This window comes from Pinus tabuliformis, chromosome 1_1 (assembly GCF_031772625.1).
Source record: "Pinus tabuliformis cultivar Carrire ecotype Pingquan chromosome 1_1, CPIR1, whole genome shotgun sequence".
Taxonomy (NCBI): Eukaryota; Viridiplantae; Streptophyta; class Pinopsida; order Pinales; family Pinaceae; genus Pinus; species Pinus tabuliformis.
In genome coordinates, this window is record NC_142297.1 from 783,112,431 (window position 1) to 783,131,331 (window position 18,901).

Sequence of the window (18,901 nt, forward strand, 5' to 3'; positions counted from 1 at the left end):
TCTTCCTATGACCTCCAATAACTTTGTTTATGCTCCTCCACTATTTTCTTCCTATTGGTTCTTCTTGGGCATATATTACATGCGATACTTCCAATATGGCTCCTCTGATATCGTTGTTGCTCTTTGTTCTTTCGATAACACTTACCCTTGGCATATGCGATAACCTACGTCCTTGATGACTTCTGATGAATTCTTCCTCTTATTCTTTGGCTTCATGGCTTCTCCTCTTTACTCTTACTCTTTCTCTTCTAATGGATTTCAATATCTTTCCTCCTCGGTTCCACCATTTCTATTATGTGTGTATTCGATCCTTGGATCCTCCATGAGCAGTATTATGATCAATGGGCATCAATGGGAAACCACACGTCACAAGAATTTTCCATCACAAACACTGCCATATTGACATCAATGACAACCTAGATTAACAGTGTTTTGAAATTGCTTAATAAATCAAACCCTTAGATAGTTGCACTGGTTTTCCCGCATTGGGTTTTTCCGGGGACATTAGTCCAAAAACAACGGTGTAACTTGTGTGCTTGTTTCTATTTCCTTCAATTGATGATCTGTAATGTGTTGAGCATGTACTTGTATTTATTTCCAGTATTTACATGGTAAATAACTTGTTAATTAACATAACAAGTAGGTAAGAATAAATCAGTAAAGTGCACGAAGGGTTTCTAACGTGTCAGACTTAGAAATTCCAACATGGTATCAGAGGGTGGTTGCAAATCACATGAGAACTAAGGACATTAGCTGAGAAAGAGCAGCAACAGCAGAAAACAACTGTCCCGAGTGATAGAAGTTGTTCCTAGCAGAGTCGCTACAAGGAAGGGTTGACACAGTGCCTACGTCATCAAGATTGAGCCAAGAAGAGGCTGTGCAGAGGCTGAGGGAGTCAAAGACAGACTCATGCAGAGGCCAGGAGGGCTCACGCAGTTGGCTGGGGAAGTTGATTTGTTGGTGTAGGGATTGCGCAGAGCCTAGGAGCTCTAACCTTCAGTTTGCTGGGGTTTAGGAGGGTGTGGGTAAGTTACAAAGTGGAGGTGGTGGGGTACTCTAGTCAGAACAGTTCCTAATAGGGCAAGGCCAAGGAGGAGGGAGTTGCTATCGAGGGTTTCTAGTCGAGAAATCCAGATCAGTGGTGCAGTTGCCCTAGCAATCGGAGTGGGGGCATCGCGACATTGGCATAAGGGTTTTCAGGACGGAAATCAAGGCTCAAAGGGAGTCATACCGAGAACTTCCAGGGGGCAAGTAGAGGAGCAGCAAGATGGCAGTGAATGGGGTAAGAGACCAGGACAAACTGGACGGAGCCTCAAACTTCGTAGTCTAGAAGGCCAGAACCCTATACATTCTAGACAAGAATCGTGTCAAGAACTTCGCCTTGAGGACGATAGCTATCCCAATTGACCCAGCTGATAATGACAAGCATGAGGAGGCAATGGCGAGGGCCAAGAGCATCATTCTTGACAGGGTCAAGGACCATGTACTACCACATATTGCCGAAAAGGAAACGACAAATGAGATGTAGGAGGCCCTAAAGAAATTGTACCAGCATATTCCTGTGCAGAGAAGGATGTTACTAGAAAATCAGCTGTGATCATAGCAGATGCAGAAGGGAGAACAGATCAACCCCTTCTTCGATCGATTGAAGGAGATCCGGGATCCGCTGACTTCCACAGGGGCCACGCTGAATCAAGAATTGATGGTGAGAACAGCGCTGAACGCATTCTCAAAAGACTGGGAGGTGTTTTTCCAGAGCATATTGGGCAGGGCGACCCTTCCAGATTTGGAGGACATGTAGGTTGCTCTTCACCAGGAAGAGATCAGAAGACTGAGCAAGGCAAGAAGCAACGGCAAGGGGATAAGAATTAAGAAGGAGAAGGAGGTGGATGTTGCCCTAGCATCTGAGGGAAAGTAGGAGAAACAGAAGAAGAAGGACCTCTTCAAGGTCAAATGCTTCCACTGTGGGGAGCTCGGTCATTATGTGACTCAGTGTTGAAGGAAGAAGAGCAAGGGAGAGGCCTCCGAGACCAAGGTTGCGCCATCAAGGGCAGAGAAGGAAGTGGAGACAAACGATGATTGTGCCATGAGTGAACACACACCACTTGAGTGAAAGTGGGGAGACATCGATCTGTAGTTAGACGGACTACATGCGATGAGGGGCAGGATCCTCGAGGTACCCAACCTCTTGGATTAGACCTTGCTACGGGAGCCCCAAAGAGAAGTAGCAGTACTGGCGGATGTCAGTAGAGACGGATGCGGATGGAGCGACAAAGGGAGTTATAGTGCAGGATTCCTAGGACAACCTGAGGCAGCAGTGCAAGAAGCACGGGAGTGTTGCACCAGTGCAGGATGGCACAGAGAGATGTGCAACAGTGTGAGATGCATGGAGTTGTTGCAGAAGTGCAGAGGTCAGAGAGGGAGCACTTGTCAACGACAGAGGGAGTTTCAACATCGACGGTGTCTCTAGCCTGACAGAGAGATCAGAGTTGGGAGATCAGTTACTTACTTATCAGTGACTAAGTTGCAGAGCAACAGTTAGCAGTGATAGTGCTATGGGCAGCATGATGAGAGGGATGCAATGCAGATGCAACAGTGGCAGTAGCAGAGCCATGGGGAGCAGCACAGATGCAGAGGGAGTTGTAGTACGGATGCAACAGTGGCAGTGGCAGGGCCATGGGTAGCAGTACAGGATGTAGCAGTGCAGAAGATGATGCGCAGCAAACCTAGCATCAGCAAAAGGACAAATTCTAGATGATCAGGGTGATACTCAGTGAGGAGTATTACTAGAGCACAGTCCTTGCTAAGAGGGAGTGTTGATTTGGGGTAGCATCGGAAGTGCTCTAGCCATGAAAATTGGTGGAGAGGCTAAATCACATGAAATCTCCAATACCCAGAAATGGTTTGTGCAAAATCTAACCAGTTTGGAAGATATTAAAATAATTAATATTTTTAATGGAGTCCCTAAGTCTAAACTTAGGGGAAATAAAATATTAATGTGAATTAATATAAAATTGTGTTAAAAGGGTCCAAAAGTCATGAATCAAGCTAGAATTAATCTTAGTTGTTGATTATGGACTTAATCTCGGTCGTTGAATTGTCAATGAGAAAAGTATAAGAGGAGGCTTGAGGGTCACTTGGAGAACACACCAAGAAATCAAGATTTCGACTTTCTGGGGCTGGGTTTGCTAAGAAAGTTGATAATGTGATCAGAGTTATAGCTGAGGGGCAGTGAATACAGAAGCAGAGAGGCAGAGATAGCACTGGTAGGATCAGCGCAGTAGCCGAAGAGAGGGACGCAGAAGCAGCCAAGGATTCATGCAGAGCCAGCCAGGGCTCACGCAGAGGCAGCTAGGAGTTGCGCATTGTCTCAGAGGGCCAGTGTGGGTGATGCATAGGGCCAGAGGGCTGACGTAGTGCCTCCAGAGACTAACGCAGGCCAAGCCAAAGTGACATTGGGATAATGTTGGGCTAGAGAGACATTGACGCTAGGGTTTCATGGGGTAGATTGGAGTTGTGGAGCTGCTGGAGTGTTTATCCGAGGTTTCAGCCGGAATATCTGCTTCCGAATAGAGAGGTACTTCTGCCAAGATTTTTCTCTGTTGGGTGAGCTGTATTTGGCATCCAAATTGTATTCTGAAACTGTTTAATAAATCAAACCCTCAGATAGCTACATTGGTTTTCCCGCATTGGGTTTTTCCAAGGACATTAGTCCAAAAACAATGGCATCACGTGTGTGTTTGTTTCTATTTCCTTCAGTTGATGATCTGTAATATGTTGAGCATGTACTTGTATTTATTTCCAGTATTTAAATGGTAAATAACTTGTTAATTAACAGAACAAGTAGGTAGGAATAAATCAGTAAAGTGCATGAAGGGTTTCTAATGTGTCAGACATAGAAATTCCAACATTTCCATCCAAGGTGATCAAAAAATAATGTCACTTTGATTGCTCCATAGGGTTTGAACTAAGAATTGTGATAAAATGTATAATCCTCCATGTTTAACTGTAAATTGGTTATGTAATATTTTTTGTTGCCAACACAGTGTAATTTTTCGGTTATATTTGACTCTAGAATCACTAATTGGTTTGTGATTTTAGGTGTTATATAATTTTTATTTTCAACGGGAGAGATAGAAATAGTGACATCTTTTCCTACGAGAGTTCCCTTAATGTTAAATAGCGCTTTAGCATAACTGGGTAAGGTTTCTAAAAATTTTTCTTTCTTCAATTCCGAATTAGATGCCATTTTTCTTGCCAAGATGAACTTAGTTTTCTTTTTTTTAAATAACCCTTCTAATTTTTATATTAAAATATTAATCTTCCTAATTTAAAGAAACTTTTCCTTGACTTGAAACTTGATGATACCCTTTAACTATTCGATAATTTTGAATAACCCTCTTCGTAATTCAAACTTGAATTTTCAATGAACTAAACTTCCCCTTTCTTTTTCTTTTTCTTTTTAATCTAAATTACAAATAATTAATTTTATAATTAACTATTTAAATAACTATTAATTAATTATATAATAAAACTTAACTATATAACATAGTTTTAAGTCAACGTTACATATATATAATTAATCGACGCATTGGAGAAACTGACTATGGGCCCGCAGGTTGATTTGAATTTCTAACTGGCCAGACAAAAAAGAGAAAAAACGAAGGAGAATAACACAGGACAGCGTTTTCAAGGCAAAGTCTAAAGGTCGGCGGTGGACACACGTGACGGTCGAGCAATTGATTAGGAAATAATGAATTACGGGTAGAATCACAAGTAAACAGAGGGCAACACAGATACGTCGACAGACTTTCGGTTGGACAGCTGTGATATGAACAAGCAGAAAGAATAGCGATAGCGGCTGCTGGTTGTGGGGTGAGCAGGGATGACAGTTGTCTACAGGCATCAGACAGTGTGGTGTCTTTGTAGTTTGAGCGTTTAGGAGCCAGTTTCAGTGCTGAGTGTAACAGCAGAACAATAGCAACGATGGGACGATAATGCAACTGTTGGGAACCTGTCACTTGTTGATTTTTAATGCACCTTGGACAAGTGGTTTCCCATGGGTTAGTCTCTACCTAAGGAAAATTGTCTAAATAATTCTTTTCCTAAGTGTAACATTATAAAATGAAAGTGACTTTATAACTGGTAAAATCAATGTTAAATTATAAAGTGAAAAGTAACTTCAGACATCAAGTACAATGTGGGTACTTTATTTAATGGGTGAGTTAAAAATAGAAAGTGAGAATTAAATGCACATTTATTCTGATCCCTTGATCTAAATGAATCTGAGCCATTAGATCTTAGGGTTGCCCAAAAGTCATTTAGGGAAACAAAAGGGGGAAAAGGAAAGAGAGACTGCATTCATTCTTCATGAACAGATTGGAAAAGGACACTGAGAGTTGGAGAAAAGTTTTGAAGGAGAAATTTGTTGCAGCAAGCTGAAAGAGAGATTTTTGGGCAAAGTTGGGCATGAAAATCAAGGCATAGAAGACTACAGAAGGTATAGTACGAACAACTTTTAATGTTGGGAGCTGCACGTCGTTTGAGAGAAGTTTTTGAGGAAAAAAATTAAAAAAATCGTACAATCTGTATCGTTGTATGAAAATCCATGAAATCCGTACCGAATCCATACAGTACATTCCATACAATCTATATCCGTACAGTACATATTTTTAGCTTCAAGTGGGCATGGAAATCAGGGCAAAGTGGGCACAATTTTCAAGGAGTTTTGGGCTGAAGAGATAAGTTTTATTTTGCTGTTTTGTTTTGTTTACAAATGTATTTTTCCTGAACTTGAAAGATAAATTTGAAGAGCTCTCTAAGAGGTTTTCCCCAGAGAATATTGAAGGGGTTTTGCCTGGGTCTAAGTTGACAAAAAATCTGTGTATTTTTATGTGTTTTGTTGGTCTGTTTATGTCCATATTTATTTTCAACATGTGTTGACAGTCCCTTGTGTTTTAATCTGAAAAATTCATTTCCAGAATTTTATATGTTGAATGCATGTTTATGGGAAAGGGCACTTAATTGAATGGGAGTAATAAGGTGAAATTAAAACCGGGTTGGGATTGCAGGAAACGTTTTAGTCATCAAATTCCAACATCACTTTTATATAGCTCAGGGTACTTCAGTGTCCAGACGTCTTTGATTGTGGACTTTGTCGACAGTGGAGACTGCAACAGAGGGTGCAAGTAATTTTTATTTATTTATTTACTTTAATATAAATTTTTATAATAATAATAATATATATATGACCTTTATTTTTCAAATTATTATTATTATTATTTAATATGTTTTTTTAATATATTCTTTTCTTTAAATGGCCAAAGGCCTGATAGTGAAAATGGAGACCCTCCAAAAGCTTGTAGCGAAACGCTTTCAATGGCAACAAAGTTGACAAATTTCAGTGGCCAAAAGACCTAGATCAAAGAACGAGCTTTGTGCACTGATGAAGCGACCAAAGGATCGAACTGCTTCGATACCAAATGAAGCAAACAAAGTTCATTCTTCAGGTTAAATACTCCAAAAGACTTGGAATATGTAGATCTCCATTGAGATACAAGAATATATATTAAAATGTATAAGTAAGAATGATGATACAAGTGAGAGTGAAAGGCCTACTTATATACTAGGCAGTGCCTCTTCATGGAGAGTCATGTCTCACTTAGCCATGCCTCTTCAACCTAATTACTAATTACTTCATTATTTATGATTATTATCATTTACATTATTTCCTATATTCATAACAATAAGATAAAGTACAACCACATGTTAAGGAAAGTATTGAAGATGATTGTGCATGACAAGGGACGATAATGAGGTTTTTATCACTTCCTCATAAATCCATGACAATTTCCAAAGGATCGAATCAACCTTCCTTTAAGATATTATATTACTATATAAAGTATAGGCGTGAGGTTTCTATTGCATCACTATTGTTCAATCATCCTCTACTGATTATTTCTCAAATCCACATTATATCTATGACATTATTTTGATTGCTGAAGAGACGTAATTGCCAATATTAATGATTAGCGGATCATTTTGTGTACTAGACAAAGAACATGTTGTGTTGTTGACTACTAGTAGATGTTTTGCACTCCAGCATCATCACTTGTTCCTGCTTCAATGATGAAGCCTTCCTAGATGGGAGGGCATGTGATATACTTACACATCTATGATTAATTATCCTAACTAAACATCACGACTCCTCAAGACCACACCCCTGCACCACTGTAGATATCATATATGTTGTGCTTTGTATCCATCATTTTCATGTCCATAAATATTATATTTTCCATTTTGAACTAATTTTTTCCTTTGTTTATGAATGCTCGTGGCCTTTCATGAGTGCCACAAGATATGTAACAGGATATTTTACCAAGATATGCATCTCTTTCTTGTATGCCAACAATGGTGGTAGTTATGCAGGTCCTAGTTCTTCTAGAGTTTATAAATGATGAAAAGAAACCAGAAGTGTAGGAAAAGACTTAAACAGTAGATTTCTTCATTTTTACTTTCATTGACAAAACTGTAATACTTGTATTGCTTGTATTCCTCCTTTTATCTGCAATGTGTTTTCTTTTCATTTTTTATATTGTTAGGGGTCATGAGAGACATATTTGTAGAATATCAAAACGTGAATAAACAATGTACCTTTAAAATATAGTCTTCCAAAATTTCATATGTAATGTAGAACCTTTTTGCATATGTAGGATCATGGATCTCCACCATGACATACCAACGAAGGAAGCTAGCCAAATCAATATTACGTGCAGCTGCACAAAAATACAGGTCATAGTCTGTTAGAACACAATTATTTGACAAACAGCATGAACAAGACACATTTAAGCCATTATCCATAAACATTCCAAGGCAAAAGTAAGAGGACATTTAAATGCATCCAGGTCAGATGTACTTGTTATATTTTTCGTAATAACATAAGCAGCAATTTCCGCAAAAGGGAAGAAAGAGTACATTTATATCTGCCAAATATATTTATCAAATAAAGGCATATATGTTTAAAAAAAAGGGGATAGTGATGTGATATTATTAGCCAAAATAATAGACTACACCATTCATGTTGAAGTCCAGACACTAAACAACTAGAATTAATGGCATAGAACACGTACTAGTTTTCTACCAAGTTCCATTTTACAATCAATTGCAAAAGCCTATTTTCAGAGCCTAATAGAAAATACGCTAACCAAAGCTTCCCTGTAATTGACTTGTACATTAGAGAAATATGTCCTTTTAACAAACTAATTTTGATTGATCTACTTAGAAACATCACTACAATCATGTATTACATTCACATTGTGTAATACTATTTTCCATCTATAAAGTTTATGAATCATTTGGTTGATAACCCCAACTGCCTCAATACATGTTGAGGTTTCCCATTACACCCAAACACACATACATTAGTAAACTTCCAAACCCTTGTCATTACCTTGAGTGGGCAGTTAGTCCCATGTTCCCAAGGTAGCGGTTAGTCCAGGTGATCGATTCCCAGAGGTGTGGTGGTTAGTCCAACTCCCCACCTCCAATGTAACTCAAGCAAATTGAACTTGGGCCAAGGCTCTGATACCATGTTGGCGTTTTCCATTAAACCAAGACCTGCAGGCATTAGTAAACCTCCAAACTCTTACCATTACCTTGGGTGGATGATTCTTATTGTCGCTCGGATTGTATAGGCATTGCGACAACGACTCAAGTCGAGGGCTATCACTCTGATCCCTGACCTCTCCATTCTAGTTGTCTCCCAACAGCAGGCGATGTGGGGTAGTCCCTATGGAAGATAGAAATGGAAGACATGATGGCAACCAGCAAGTCTAGGAGACACAGTTGAATGGCCTAGCCACTTGGTTGATTTTAGCAAGTTCTTAAAGATTAGATTAAATTACTTATAAGACCAGTGCCTTATGGAGTCAACTTACATTCTTTATATCAATTAGGAACCAAATGACTGGATGAACAACCACTACTTAAATACTTAACTAACCTATATGTTGTGCAAATCCTATGACCTAGGTGTGATGCAAGAATCTTGGTTACATTTAATTATATGTCTATTCTAGATGTATCCCTCCCCTTAACTGTTTTGAAGCTAGTCTCTAGAGTAGGTTGTGAGAAAGAGGCCAAGGGGAAGCAAGTAGAGGCTTGATTAACGATACCTCCTCTTAGGTATTAGCCATCTAGTGCCTCCAGCGCTGCAGAGACTGTGGCTCTAACAACTACAAGGTCACCATGTTAACCACTAAAGACGTTCTAAGCTCCTCAAGCTAGATAAGAAAGGTGGTCCTATTTTCTATCAACCAGGCTTATGCTAGGAGGTAAATTATTAATGCAAGACAAACTCTAGGATGAAATGCAACACAAGGCTTGAGTGCTTCTTAAGGCATGACCTAGGTGTGATGCAAGAATCTTGGTTACACCTAATTATATGTCTATTCTAGATGTATCCCTCCCCTTAACTGTTTTGAAGCTAGTCTCTAGAGTAGGTTGTGAGAAATAGGCCAAGGGGAAGCAAGTAGAGGATTGATTAACAATACCTCCTCTTAGGTACTAGCCATCTAGTGCCTCCAGCGCTGCAGGGACTGTGGCTCTAACAACTACATGGTCACCATGTTAACCACTAAAGAGGTTCTAGGCTCCTCAAGCTAGACAAGAAAGGTGGTCCTATTTTCTATCAACCAGGCTTATGCTAGGAGGTAAATTATTAATGCAAGACAAACTCTAGGATGAGATGCAAGATGAGGCTTGAGTGTTTCTTAAGGCAAGTTTGTTAATGTTAAGTACTTTAGTTATAACTTATGATTGATCTTAAATTATGACAAAAATTACTTATCAATGGAAAATGAGAGACAATCTGAACCACAACAGTATGTACCAAATTAACAGGTGCCAACCAAATTCAAGAAATATCCGCGATACAATTGCTCACAAACATAGATCACCAATATGCTCAAGATAAAGATATCATCCACGAAAGATACTAACCATGAAATGACATTAATGGCAAGAAAGAGAACTAGAGCACTTATCCACTTCGAACAATTATCCAGTGATTCTTTCTCAATAAAATTAGTGATGCTCTTTAGACCATTAGAAGCTCAACAACATAATGTCAATCAATGCCAATGATTTTAAACACCTAAGAGATGCATGATTTAATGCTTCCACAAATAGAACAAGTACTTCAAATGCCAATTAGGTTGATAGAGACAATTAGATTTTCAAAAGGACAATTGATGTAACACAAGATACTCAACCATGTAACAAGATATTAATGCCAAGTGCTTTTAGAGAGTGAGCTTATGTGCACAATTACAATTATGTGTGAAAATTCTATCACTGCAACATCTGATTTACTTTGCCTACTTATTTTCAATAAGCTATTTATGAAATTCCTTCAACAACATTAAAATAAATTCTACTGCAAATATCACACCATAATACAGAAACAAACACATGCACAAGAATCAACACATCGACATAGAAATTTTGGACAACAGTCCCCGGAAAAACCCAATGTGGGAAAACCAGTGCAGCAAGGGAGGATTTTATTATTCAACAATTCTTCAATACAACCGGGTGCCAAACTAGCTTACCCAACAGAGAGAAAATTTCTCTAGCACTTATCCCAGTCCCAGCGTCAGCCTAGCTGACCTCTGCGTGGCTCCCAGACACTCTGCGTCAGCCCCTGCTTGTCTGCATCAGCCTTGGGCCTCTCTACGTCATCCACGGAGGCCCTCTAGTGACTATGCAGTGTCCTGCTGCATGAAAGGCCTTGCGTATGCCTCTCCTACCTCTACGCTGGCCTTATGTTGTTGATCTTGACTCTTTGCTCCATACTTGCTGCCTCCTACTGCTCTCCAGAACACTAGTTCCAATTTCTCAACTAACCCCGCTTCAGAAATCAAACTGATTGTTCTCCCTCAGTGTGTTCTCCAACTGACCCTCAAGCCTCTTCTTATACTCTTCTCATTGGTCCATCAAAGACCGAGATTAATTCCCTAATCAATGGTTAATATTAGATCTGGCTTGACCCATGACTTTTGGACCATTCTAACTCAATTTTATATTAATTCACATTAATTATTTTAATATCTTCCAAACAGGTTAGATTTTGTCCAAACCATTTCTGAGTCTTGGAAATCTCATGTGCTTTAGCCTCTAAACCAATTTTTATGGCTAGAGCACATCCGATGCTACCCCAAATCAACACTCCCTCTTAGCGAGGACTGTGCTCTAGTAATACTCCTCACTGAGTATCACCCTGATCATCCAGCATCGGTCCCTGTGCTGATGCTAAGCCTCCCTGCCCAACATCCTCTACATTGCTGCATCTTGTACTACTGCCCATGGCTCTGTTACTGCCACTGTTGCATCTGTATGGCAACTCCCTCTGCATCCGTGTTGTTGTTGGTCTATTTCTCCCAATACTGCATCCGCACTACAACTCCCTTTGCATCTGTGCTGCTATCACCCCATTTCTGCTACTAAAACGGGTTCATTATTATCCCCATCTTTTCCCTGAAGTAATCAAACTTTGTCCTTCCAAGGGCCTTGGTGAGGATGTCTATCACCTGTTCTCCTGTAGGAGTGTAGCTCAACTGTACAACTCCTCGTTAGACACAGTCTCTGACAAAGTGACACTGGATATCAATATGCTTTGACCGATCATGAAACACTAGATTCTCAAAGAGCTTGATGCAACTCTGATTATCGCACATGATCTTGGTCGCCTCCATTTTCCTTCTAAATAGGTTCACAAGCAGTTTTCTAAGCCATATGGCCTCACATGAAGTTGTGCTCACTGCCATATATTCTGCCTCAGATGAACTCGGAGCCACGGACTTCTATTTCCTACTGCACCAGGAAGTCATTCCTGATTCAATGTTGAAACAATACCCAGAGGTACTTTTCCAATCCACTGAACTTCCTGATGATCCAGATGGATATTGGTGGCCACCTGCCTATTCCACTTGGACACCCACCATTGTTTATTTCAGTTTTTCAGTTTCCTTATTTGTAGCACAATTTACTATTTTTGGCAGCTTTTTGGGTCCTGAACATCCGGAGCCGTTTTGAGGCCCTAAATGACGTTTTTTGGGAAAACTGGGACCAACATGGATCATATACCAATGTTCGTCACTCAAAAGTTGTAGTCCTCGGATAGATCTTTCTAAAGAGGTATTGTGCGCATCAAACGGAGATAATATGCCACAGTTACGAGCCTGGGAAGTTGAGGTACCAATTTACCCAAACGGGGCCCATAATTTGGCACTTCATCTCCTAGGGTTAGGTTTTTGGACGTTTAGGGTTTTCCATTGTTTCTCAACAATAAATAGGCCTTTGATCCTCATTGTAACACAGTCCAGAGGCATATAGCCGCCACATCTATTCTCAGAGATAAGCTACCATCGCTCGAGCTAATCTTATTTCCATTCTGTTTGTAAGCATATTTCAATATTTGATATGAATGAAATGAAGTGTTATTTCTACTGAATCTTTGTATTTATGGTTATATCTGTAATTTCTTGCGTTCTTGTTTAAATCCGGATCACCTGCCCAATTTGCATCAGTAAATCCACTCAATCTGATATCCTTATCCCTGGTGTACAAGAATCCATAATCGATTGTTCCCTGTACATACATGAGAATGTGTTTGGTTGTTGCCCAGTGCACCCTCTTTGGTTCCACCATGAACTGACTAAGGGTGTTGACGGCAAAGCAAATGTCTGGCCCGGTACTGACCAAATACATCAGGGACCCTATGAGCTGCCTATATAGGGTGGGATCAACATCCTTGTCTTCTGATGCATCAATCTTCTTCCAGTTGGTGATCATTAGAGTAGCCATGGGTCTACAGTCCTCCATCCTAAATATTTTCAGCATTTTTGTAGCATACCGCCCTTGCCAAAGGAAGATCTCTCCCTTCTGTTGTCAAACTTCCAACCCTAGGAAGTAATATATTGGTCCCAAATCCTTCATATTGAATTCTATGGCTAGATTCTTTTTGCAGTCCCCACTGAGCTTGGATGATCCTGTCAGAAAGAGATCATCCACATACAATACTAAGATTAGCGGCTCATTCTCTATAACCAGATAGTAGATATTCGGATCCGCGTCACTCTTAACAAATCCCATCTTTTGCAAGTAGCCATCGATTCGACCATACCATGCTCTAAGTCCCTGTTTCAACCCATACAAGGCTTTCTTCAACTACATACATGAGACTTCTTCTCATGTGTCTCAAAGCCCTCTAGTTGTTCAATGTATACCTCTTCTTCTATTACCCCATTCAGAAAAGTCGTTTTGACATCCATCTGATGAATCTCCCACCCCATCTAAGCTGCAAGAGATATCACGGTCCTAATAGATGTATACCTAGCTACCGGGGCGAAGGTCTCCTCATAGTCAATTCCTTCCTTTTGATCATACCCCTTAGCCACAAACTTGGCCTTGTATTTCTCAACACTACAGTCTGCAACGTATTTGATCTCGTAGATCCATCTCGAACATACTATTGATCTATCTTGAGAACTTGGCACTACCTCCCAAACATCGTTCACCATTTTGGAGTTGTACTCCTCTACCATCGCATCTAGCCAAACCTGATGTTGAGCTGCCTCCTGGAAACTGGTAGGCTCCCTATCCTAAGCTACTAATGTCTAACATCTATCTAGCTGGTTTCGCTCCCTTCTATTGTTTCTTGGCACACCGATGAAGTCCTCTGCATCTAGCAGAATCTAACGAAGTTCCCTGCTAGATATTCCTCTTCCAGCAGGTACCTCTGTTTGCTCCCCCTCATCCTGTGAATCTTCCTAATCCGAGGAAGAATTCTTTACTTCTGTTGGTTGAAGAAGTTTAACCAACAGCTCTTCTTTTGACTGTTCCTCGGAAGGCATCTCACGAGATTTTCTAAAAGCCCTGTCCTCCATGAACTTTACATCTCGTTGAACACTATTTTCCTGTTCCCTAGAAGATAGATTCTGTATGCCTTAGCGTTCTCGCTATAACCCACTAGATATCCCTTTTCCACAGTTTGATCCAGCTTTTTCCTCTTTTCCTCGGGTATGCGGCAATATGCTAAACTCCCAAATATCCTGAGAAATGACTAACTTCAGGCGTCTTCCCTGTGAAAACTTTCTCTAGAGTAATCTTGCCCAACATCCGATGAGGAGTCCTGTTCTGAACATATACGATTGTGTTGCATGCTTCTGCCCACAGGAATTTTGGCATATCTTGATCATACATAATGGCCCTAACTGCTTATACAATAGTCTTGTTCTTCCTTTCTGCTACTCCATTCTGCTCTGGATTGTACAAAGTTGTCCACGCTCTTCTGATGCCCTCCTTAGCGCAAAAATCAATGAAGTCCTTATCAACATACTCTCCTCCATTATCTGAGCGCAAAACTTTTATTTTCCTCCCACTCAGATTCTCCACCAGAGCCTTGAACTCTTTGAATCAACAAAAAACCTTGTCCTCGGTTTTTAGAAAATAAATCCAAGTTTTCCTTGAGTGGTCATCAATGAAGGTAAGGAAATACTCGGCACCACTAAGAGCTTTGGTGGACATAGGTCCGCAGATATCTGAGTGTATCAATCCTAGTACACTCTTGGCCCTGTGTTTACTCCTAGGAAATGTTGCCTTGGCATACTTTCCTAGAGCACATCCTCTGCATACATCATCTCGTTCTGTACTAAGATCCGGAACTCCTGTTACAATGCTCCTGAGAATTCTCAGAGCCCCATGGTGCAAATGTCCCATTCTTTTGTGCCATAGTTCGTTCAAGTCCTTGTCTCCATGACTGCCTATTAGTGCCATTGGTGATTCTAGTTGTAATCTGTACAACTTGTTACTTTTGATCCCGATCTACACTTTCTTTTTCCAGCTCAGGTGTTTGATGTATACCTTCTCCTTGATGAAGTAGATGTCATAGCCCTTGCCTTGAAGTTGCGACATGGAAAGTAAGTTCATCCCCAATCCTAGTACATGCAGCACATTTGTAGCACGGAACCGTTCTCCCGATTTTGTTTGAAAAACTACGATACCCTTCCCTACTAGAGTACACTTTGCCTTGTTCCCCATGGCGATCTGAAAGTTCATCTTCAATTCTCGATACTCTGAGAAACATTCCCTGATTCTCGTCATATGCCAAGAGGCTCCACTGTCTATATACCATACTTCTGACGATGCAGAACTAGTCATACAAGCCACTTTTTCTTCCATCCTAGAAGCTAACATGGAGAAATCAAAATCTCTTGTGCAATTTTCTGAAAATTTGTGCGGGTCCCCTGACGTGGATACCTTTGCATCATGGTCTTGACCCATAACTGATTTTCCCTTCCTGTCTCTGATTATTTTCTCTGATACCATGTGAAAATTCTATCACTGCAACATCTGATTTACTTTGCCTACTTATTTTCAATAAGTTATTTATGAAATTCCTTAAATAAACATTAAAATAAATTCTGCCGCAGATATCACACCATAACATAGAAACAAACACATGCACAAGAATCAATACATTGACACAGATATTTTGGACAACAGACCCCGGAAAAATCCAATGTGGGAAAACTGGTGCAGCAAGGGAGGATTTTATTATTCAACAATTCTTCAGTACAATTAGTTGCCAAACTGGCTTACCCAACAGAGAGAAAAATTCTCCAGCACTTCTCCCAGTCCCAGTGTCAGCCTAGCTGACCTCTGCGTGGCTCCTAGACACTCTACGTCAGCCCCTTCTTGTCTGTGTCAGCCTTGAGCCTCTCTACATCACCCACGCAGGCCCTCTAGTGACTGCGCAGCCTCCTACTGCCTCAACGTCTGCCTGAAAGGCTCTGCGTCTGCCTCTCCTACTTCTACGCTAGTCTTCTGTTGCTAATCCTGACTCTCTACTCCATACTTGTTGCCTCCTGCTACTCTCTAGACCACTAGTTCGAATTTCTCAGCTAACCCCACTCCAGAAATCGAACTGACTGGTCTCCCTCAGTGTGTTCTCCAACTGACCCTCAAGCCTCTTCTTATACTTTTCTCGTTGGTCCATCAATGGCTGAGATTAAGTCCCTAATCAACGGCTAAGATTAGATCTCGTTTGATCCATGACTTTTGGACCATTCTAGCTCAGTTTTATATTAATTCACATTAATATTTTATTTTCCCTAAGTTTAGACTTAGGGACTCCATTAAAAATATTAATTATTTTAATATCTTCCAAACCATTTCTGGGTCTTCAAGATCTCATGTGCCTTGGCCTCTTCACCGATTTGCGTGGCTAGAGCACATCTGATTCTACCCAAAATCAACATTATGGAACTTTAACAAGAAAACAAACGTTAGATACCTCTCCAGAGCAACTCAATATAAACACCACTTTCCACAATAAGCAATTATTATTAATAGAGCACGACATAATGAAATTCCTTTTGCTACTTATGTTACAATCACATTAATGAGAAATAAACCAACCTTTAGGACAATAGTGAATTAGATTAGATTAGAGCACTTTTAGTATGCAAAGATGAGATGCGTATGCATGCCATATGTAAATGAGCAATCTCACTATCAAACCAACTTAAAATTCTTAATGTGTTAGGCCTTCTTATGTTGAGAATGCCATTGTTTATGTCAGACCTCAGTAAGCCTTCCCATCAGAGATGACAATCATTAAAAATATATGAAAATTGCCCAAACTATGAATACCAAATATGCTCAACTGACTTATCAATGCGTTATGTTAGAGTCGGTCTAGTAGCCCTCCACCAGAGATCAAAGCTCTTTGCATTTCATGATTAGGTGTCCCATCAGTGTGATCATGTTGCATTCCGTTAGGCATGCCAGAATCCTGGTGGAGGGAGTTTGTGTCGTTATTCCCCTCTTGTTTGGTACTGTTGGTCCAGGTTTGTTCAAGTAAATAAAATCCTCAAACGGTCAATCATCTTGCTTTAAGTTTTAAGGTCTTAGGTCTAGGGTTGAGTCCATTTTTGTCTTGAGAGGTCATAAAGGACCAGCAGGCCAGAGGGATGTCCTTCATTAAACATTATTTCAAAAATTTTCATCATTGTACAGCAAAATTTTCACCTTGTTCTCAAAAACTCTGTTTTTGAAAACAAAGGTCATTATCTCATTTTTGTAAAAATTCTCAAAATTTCAAATTCTTCAAATGTCGAAGTGCAGCCTTGGTCTCCTTTGCCAAAGCATCCTAGAAGCTATCCCTGCAAAAATTTTCAGAAGAAATCATCACTTCAACCAATTTTTCAAAGAAAATAAATCAAAGGTCAGAGCCAATTAATTCAAAAAGTGTCAACACTCGAAACATTACAAAGTGGGTTTTGGGCAAGTAAAAATCAAAAGGAAACTTATAAAAGCACATCACTCCTCATTTGCAACTCATTTGCCTCTTACAAGCTAAGTGAATCCTTGCAAAGTCGATTTGAGGAGTTCTTGAGCAAGTTGAGCAGTTTCAGGGGCGCGCTACGCGTCAGGAGAGGCGCGCTACGCGTCAGGGAGATTTTTTCAGTGTAATTTTACAAGTGCGCTACGCGTCAGAGGGGCGCTACGCGTATCCTCCTTGATGTATTTGATGTAATTTCATGATTGACATGACACTTTTTACCTATTCTAGAAGATTCATTCATAAAATGGCAAAAAATTAATGAATGAATTGGTTTCCTAGCTTATAGAGGTAAGTTGTTTTGATTGCCCAGATTGTAGTCTAAGTTGCAGGAAACGCAGGGGGAGGGTCCGTTTCCGTACGGAAACAAAACGGAAACGCGTTTCCGCGTACCGTACGGCCTGGAAACGCGTTTCCGGCCGTACAGGCACGTTTCCCGAAATGGAAACGTGCCCGTACGGCCGGAAACGCGTTTCCAGGCCGTACGGGCCCCGTTTCCTCCAAAAAATCACTTGTTTTTTAATTTTTTTTTGTTTTCTAATTAGTTTGTAAATTTTTTTAGGGTTTCTAAGCTGTTCTAGAAACCATTTCTAAAGTTATAAAAGAGCAGTGCCTCTCATTCTCTCATCACACTATTCAGCAAGGAGTTTCTCTTGGAGATTGGCAGTTGTTTCAGTAGCTGGTATATATATATATTATTATATATATTCGCATTTCCCCGTTTCCAAAATTTGGGGAGGTCGCGTTTCGTTTCGCTTCCGCGTTTCGTTTCGCTTCCCCGTTTCCCCGTTTCGTGCAACTTAGATTGTAGTGCTCAATTTAGAATTGGTTGAAACAGCTCCTAGGATGATGAGCTCGACTCCTAGAGGCAAGGAAGTGTGTTAGCTTGCCTATATTATGTACTTTCTTAGTCATTTTCATGGTTGGACTCTTGAGGGATAAGCTTAGACTGTATTACTCTTTGTATCTCTGCAATTTTGGCAAAGGAAAGACCAGGGTTTTGCAGCACTATTTGGGATTCCTGTGGTGTTTTGTGTTGATGGTGTGTTTCTCTCATGTACTTGTAAGTTTGTTATGTGTATCATTTTCCTACTTCTCTTTTCTGCACATTAAGTAAATGAAGTGTTAAGGTAGAATTCATGGTTTCTATGCTCTGCCTTTAAGTTTGCTTAATATCTATGTTTTCATCTGTCTAAGGAGAACTCTCGAAGGTTTCTTGCTCTCTTTAGCTCCTCACCGGTCATTTCTATCCATTCACTTAATTCAAAGGCATCAAGACAATCTCCTACCTTGCCCCAAAAAGACCTCTGCAAAAACTGTGTCTCATCCCCGCACCCAAAATTGTCGTGCTCAGTTTTCCAACAAAACTCTAAAAATTTAAAATCAAACTTTCCCTATCAGTTTACTAGCCTAAAATCAGTGTTCTTTATTGGTCATCTCCGCCCTTTGAAGACCTTTTGCCGAGATAGACCCGGAGAGAGCCCTCTCCTGTCCCCG

General features: G+C 40.2%; 1 protein-coding gene across 1 annotated transcript in view; it reads right to left on the reverse strand.

Moving 5' to 3' along the window:
- Positions 1 to 18,901, reverse strand: part of LOC149216328 (phosphatidylinositol 3-kinase, root isoform-like) — a 477,313-nt gene that overhangs the window by 153,513 nt on the left and 304,899 nt on the right. The window contains exon 11 of the mRNA XM_089392772.1: positions 7,654 to 7,775. Within this exon, the coding sequence (XP_089248898.1) occupies positions 7,654 to 7,775 (122 nt within the window). The remainder of the gene's footprint in view (positions 1 to 7,653; positions 7,776 to 18,901) is intronic.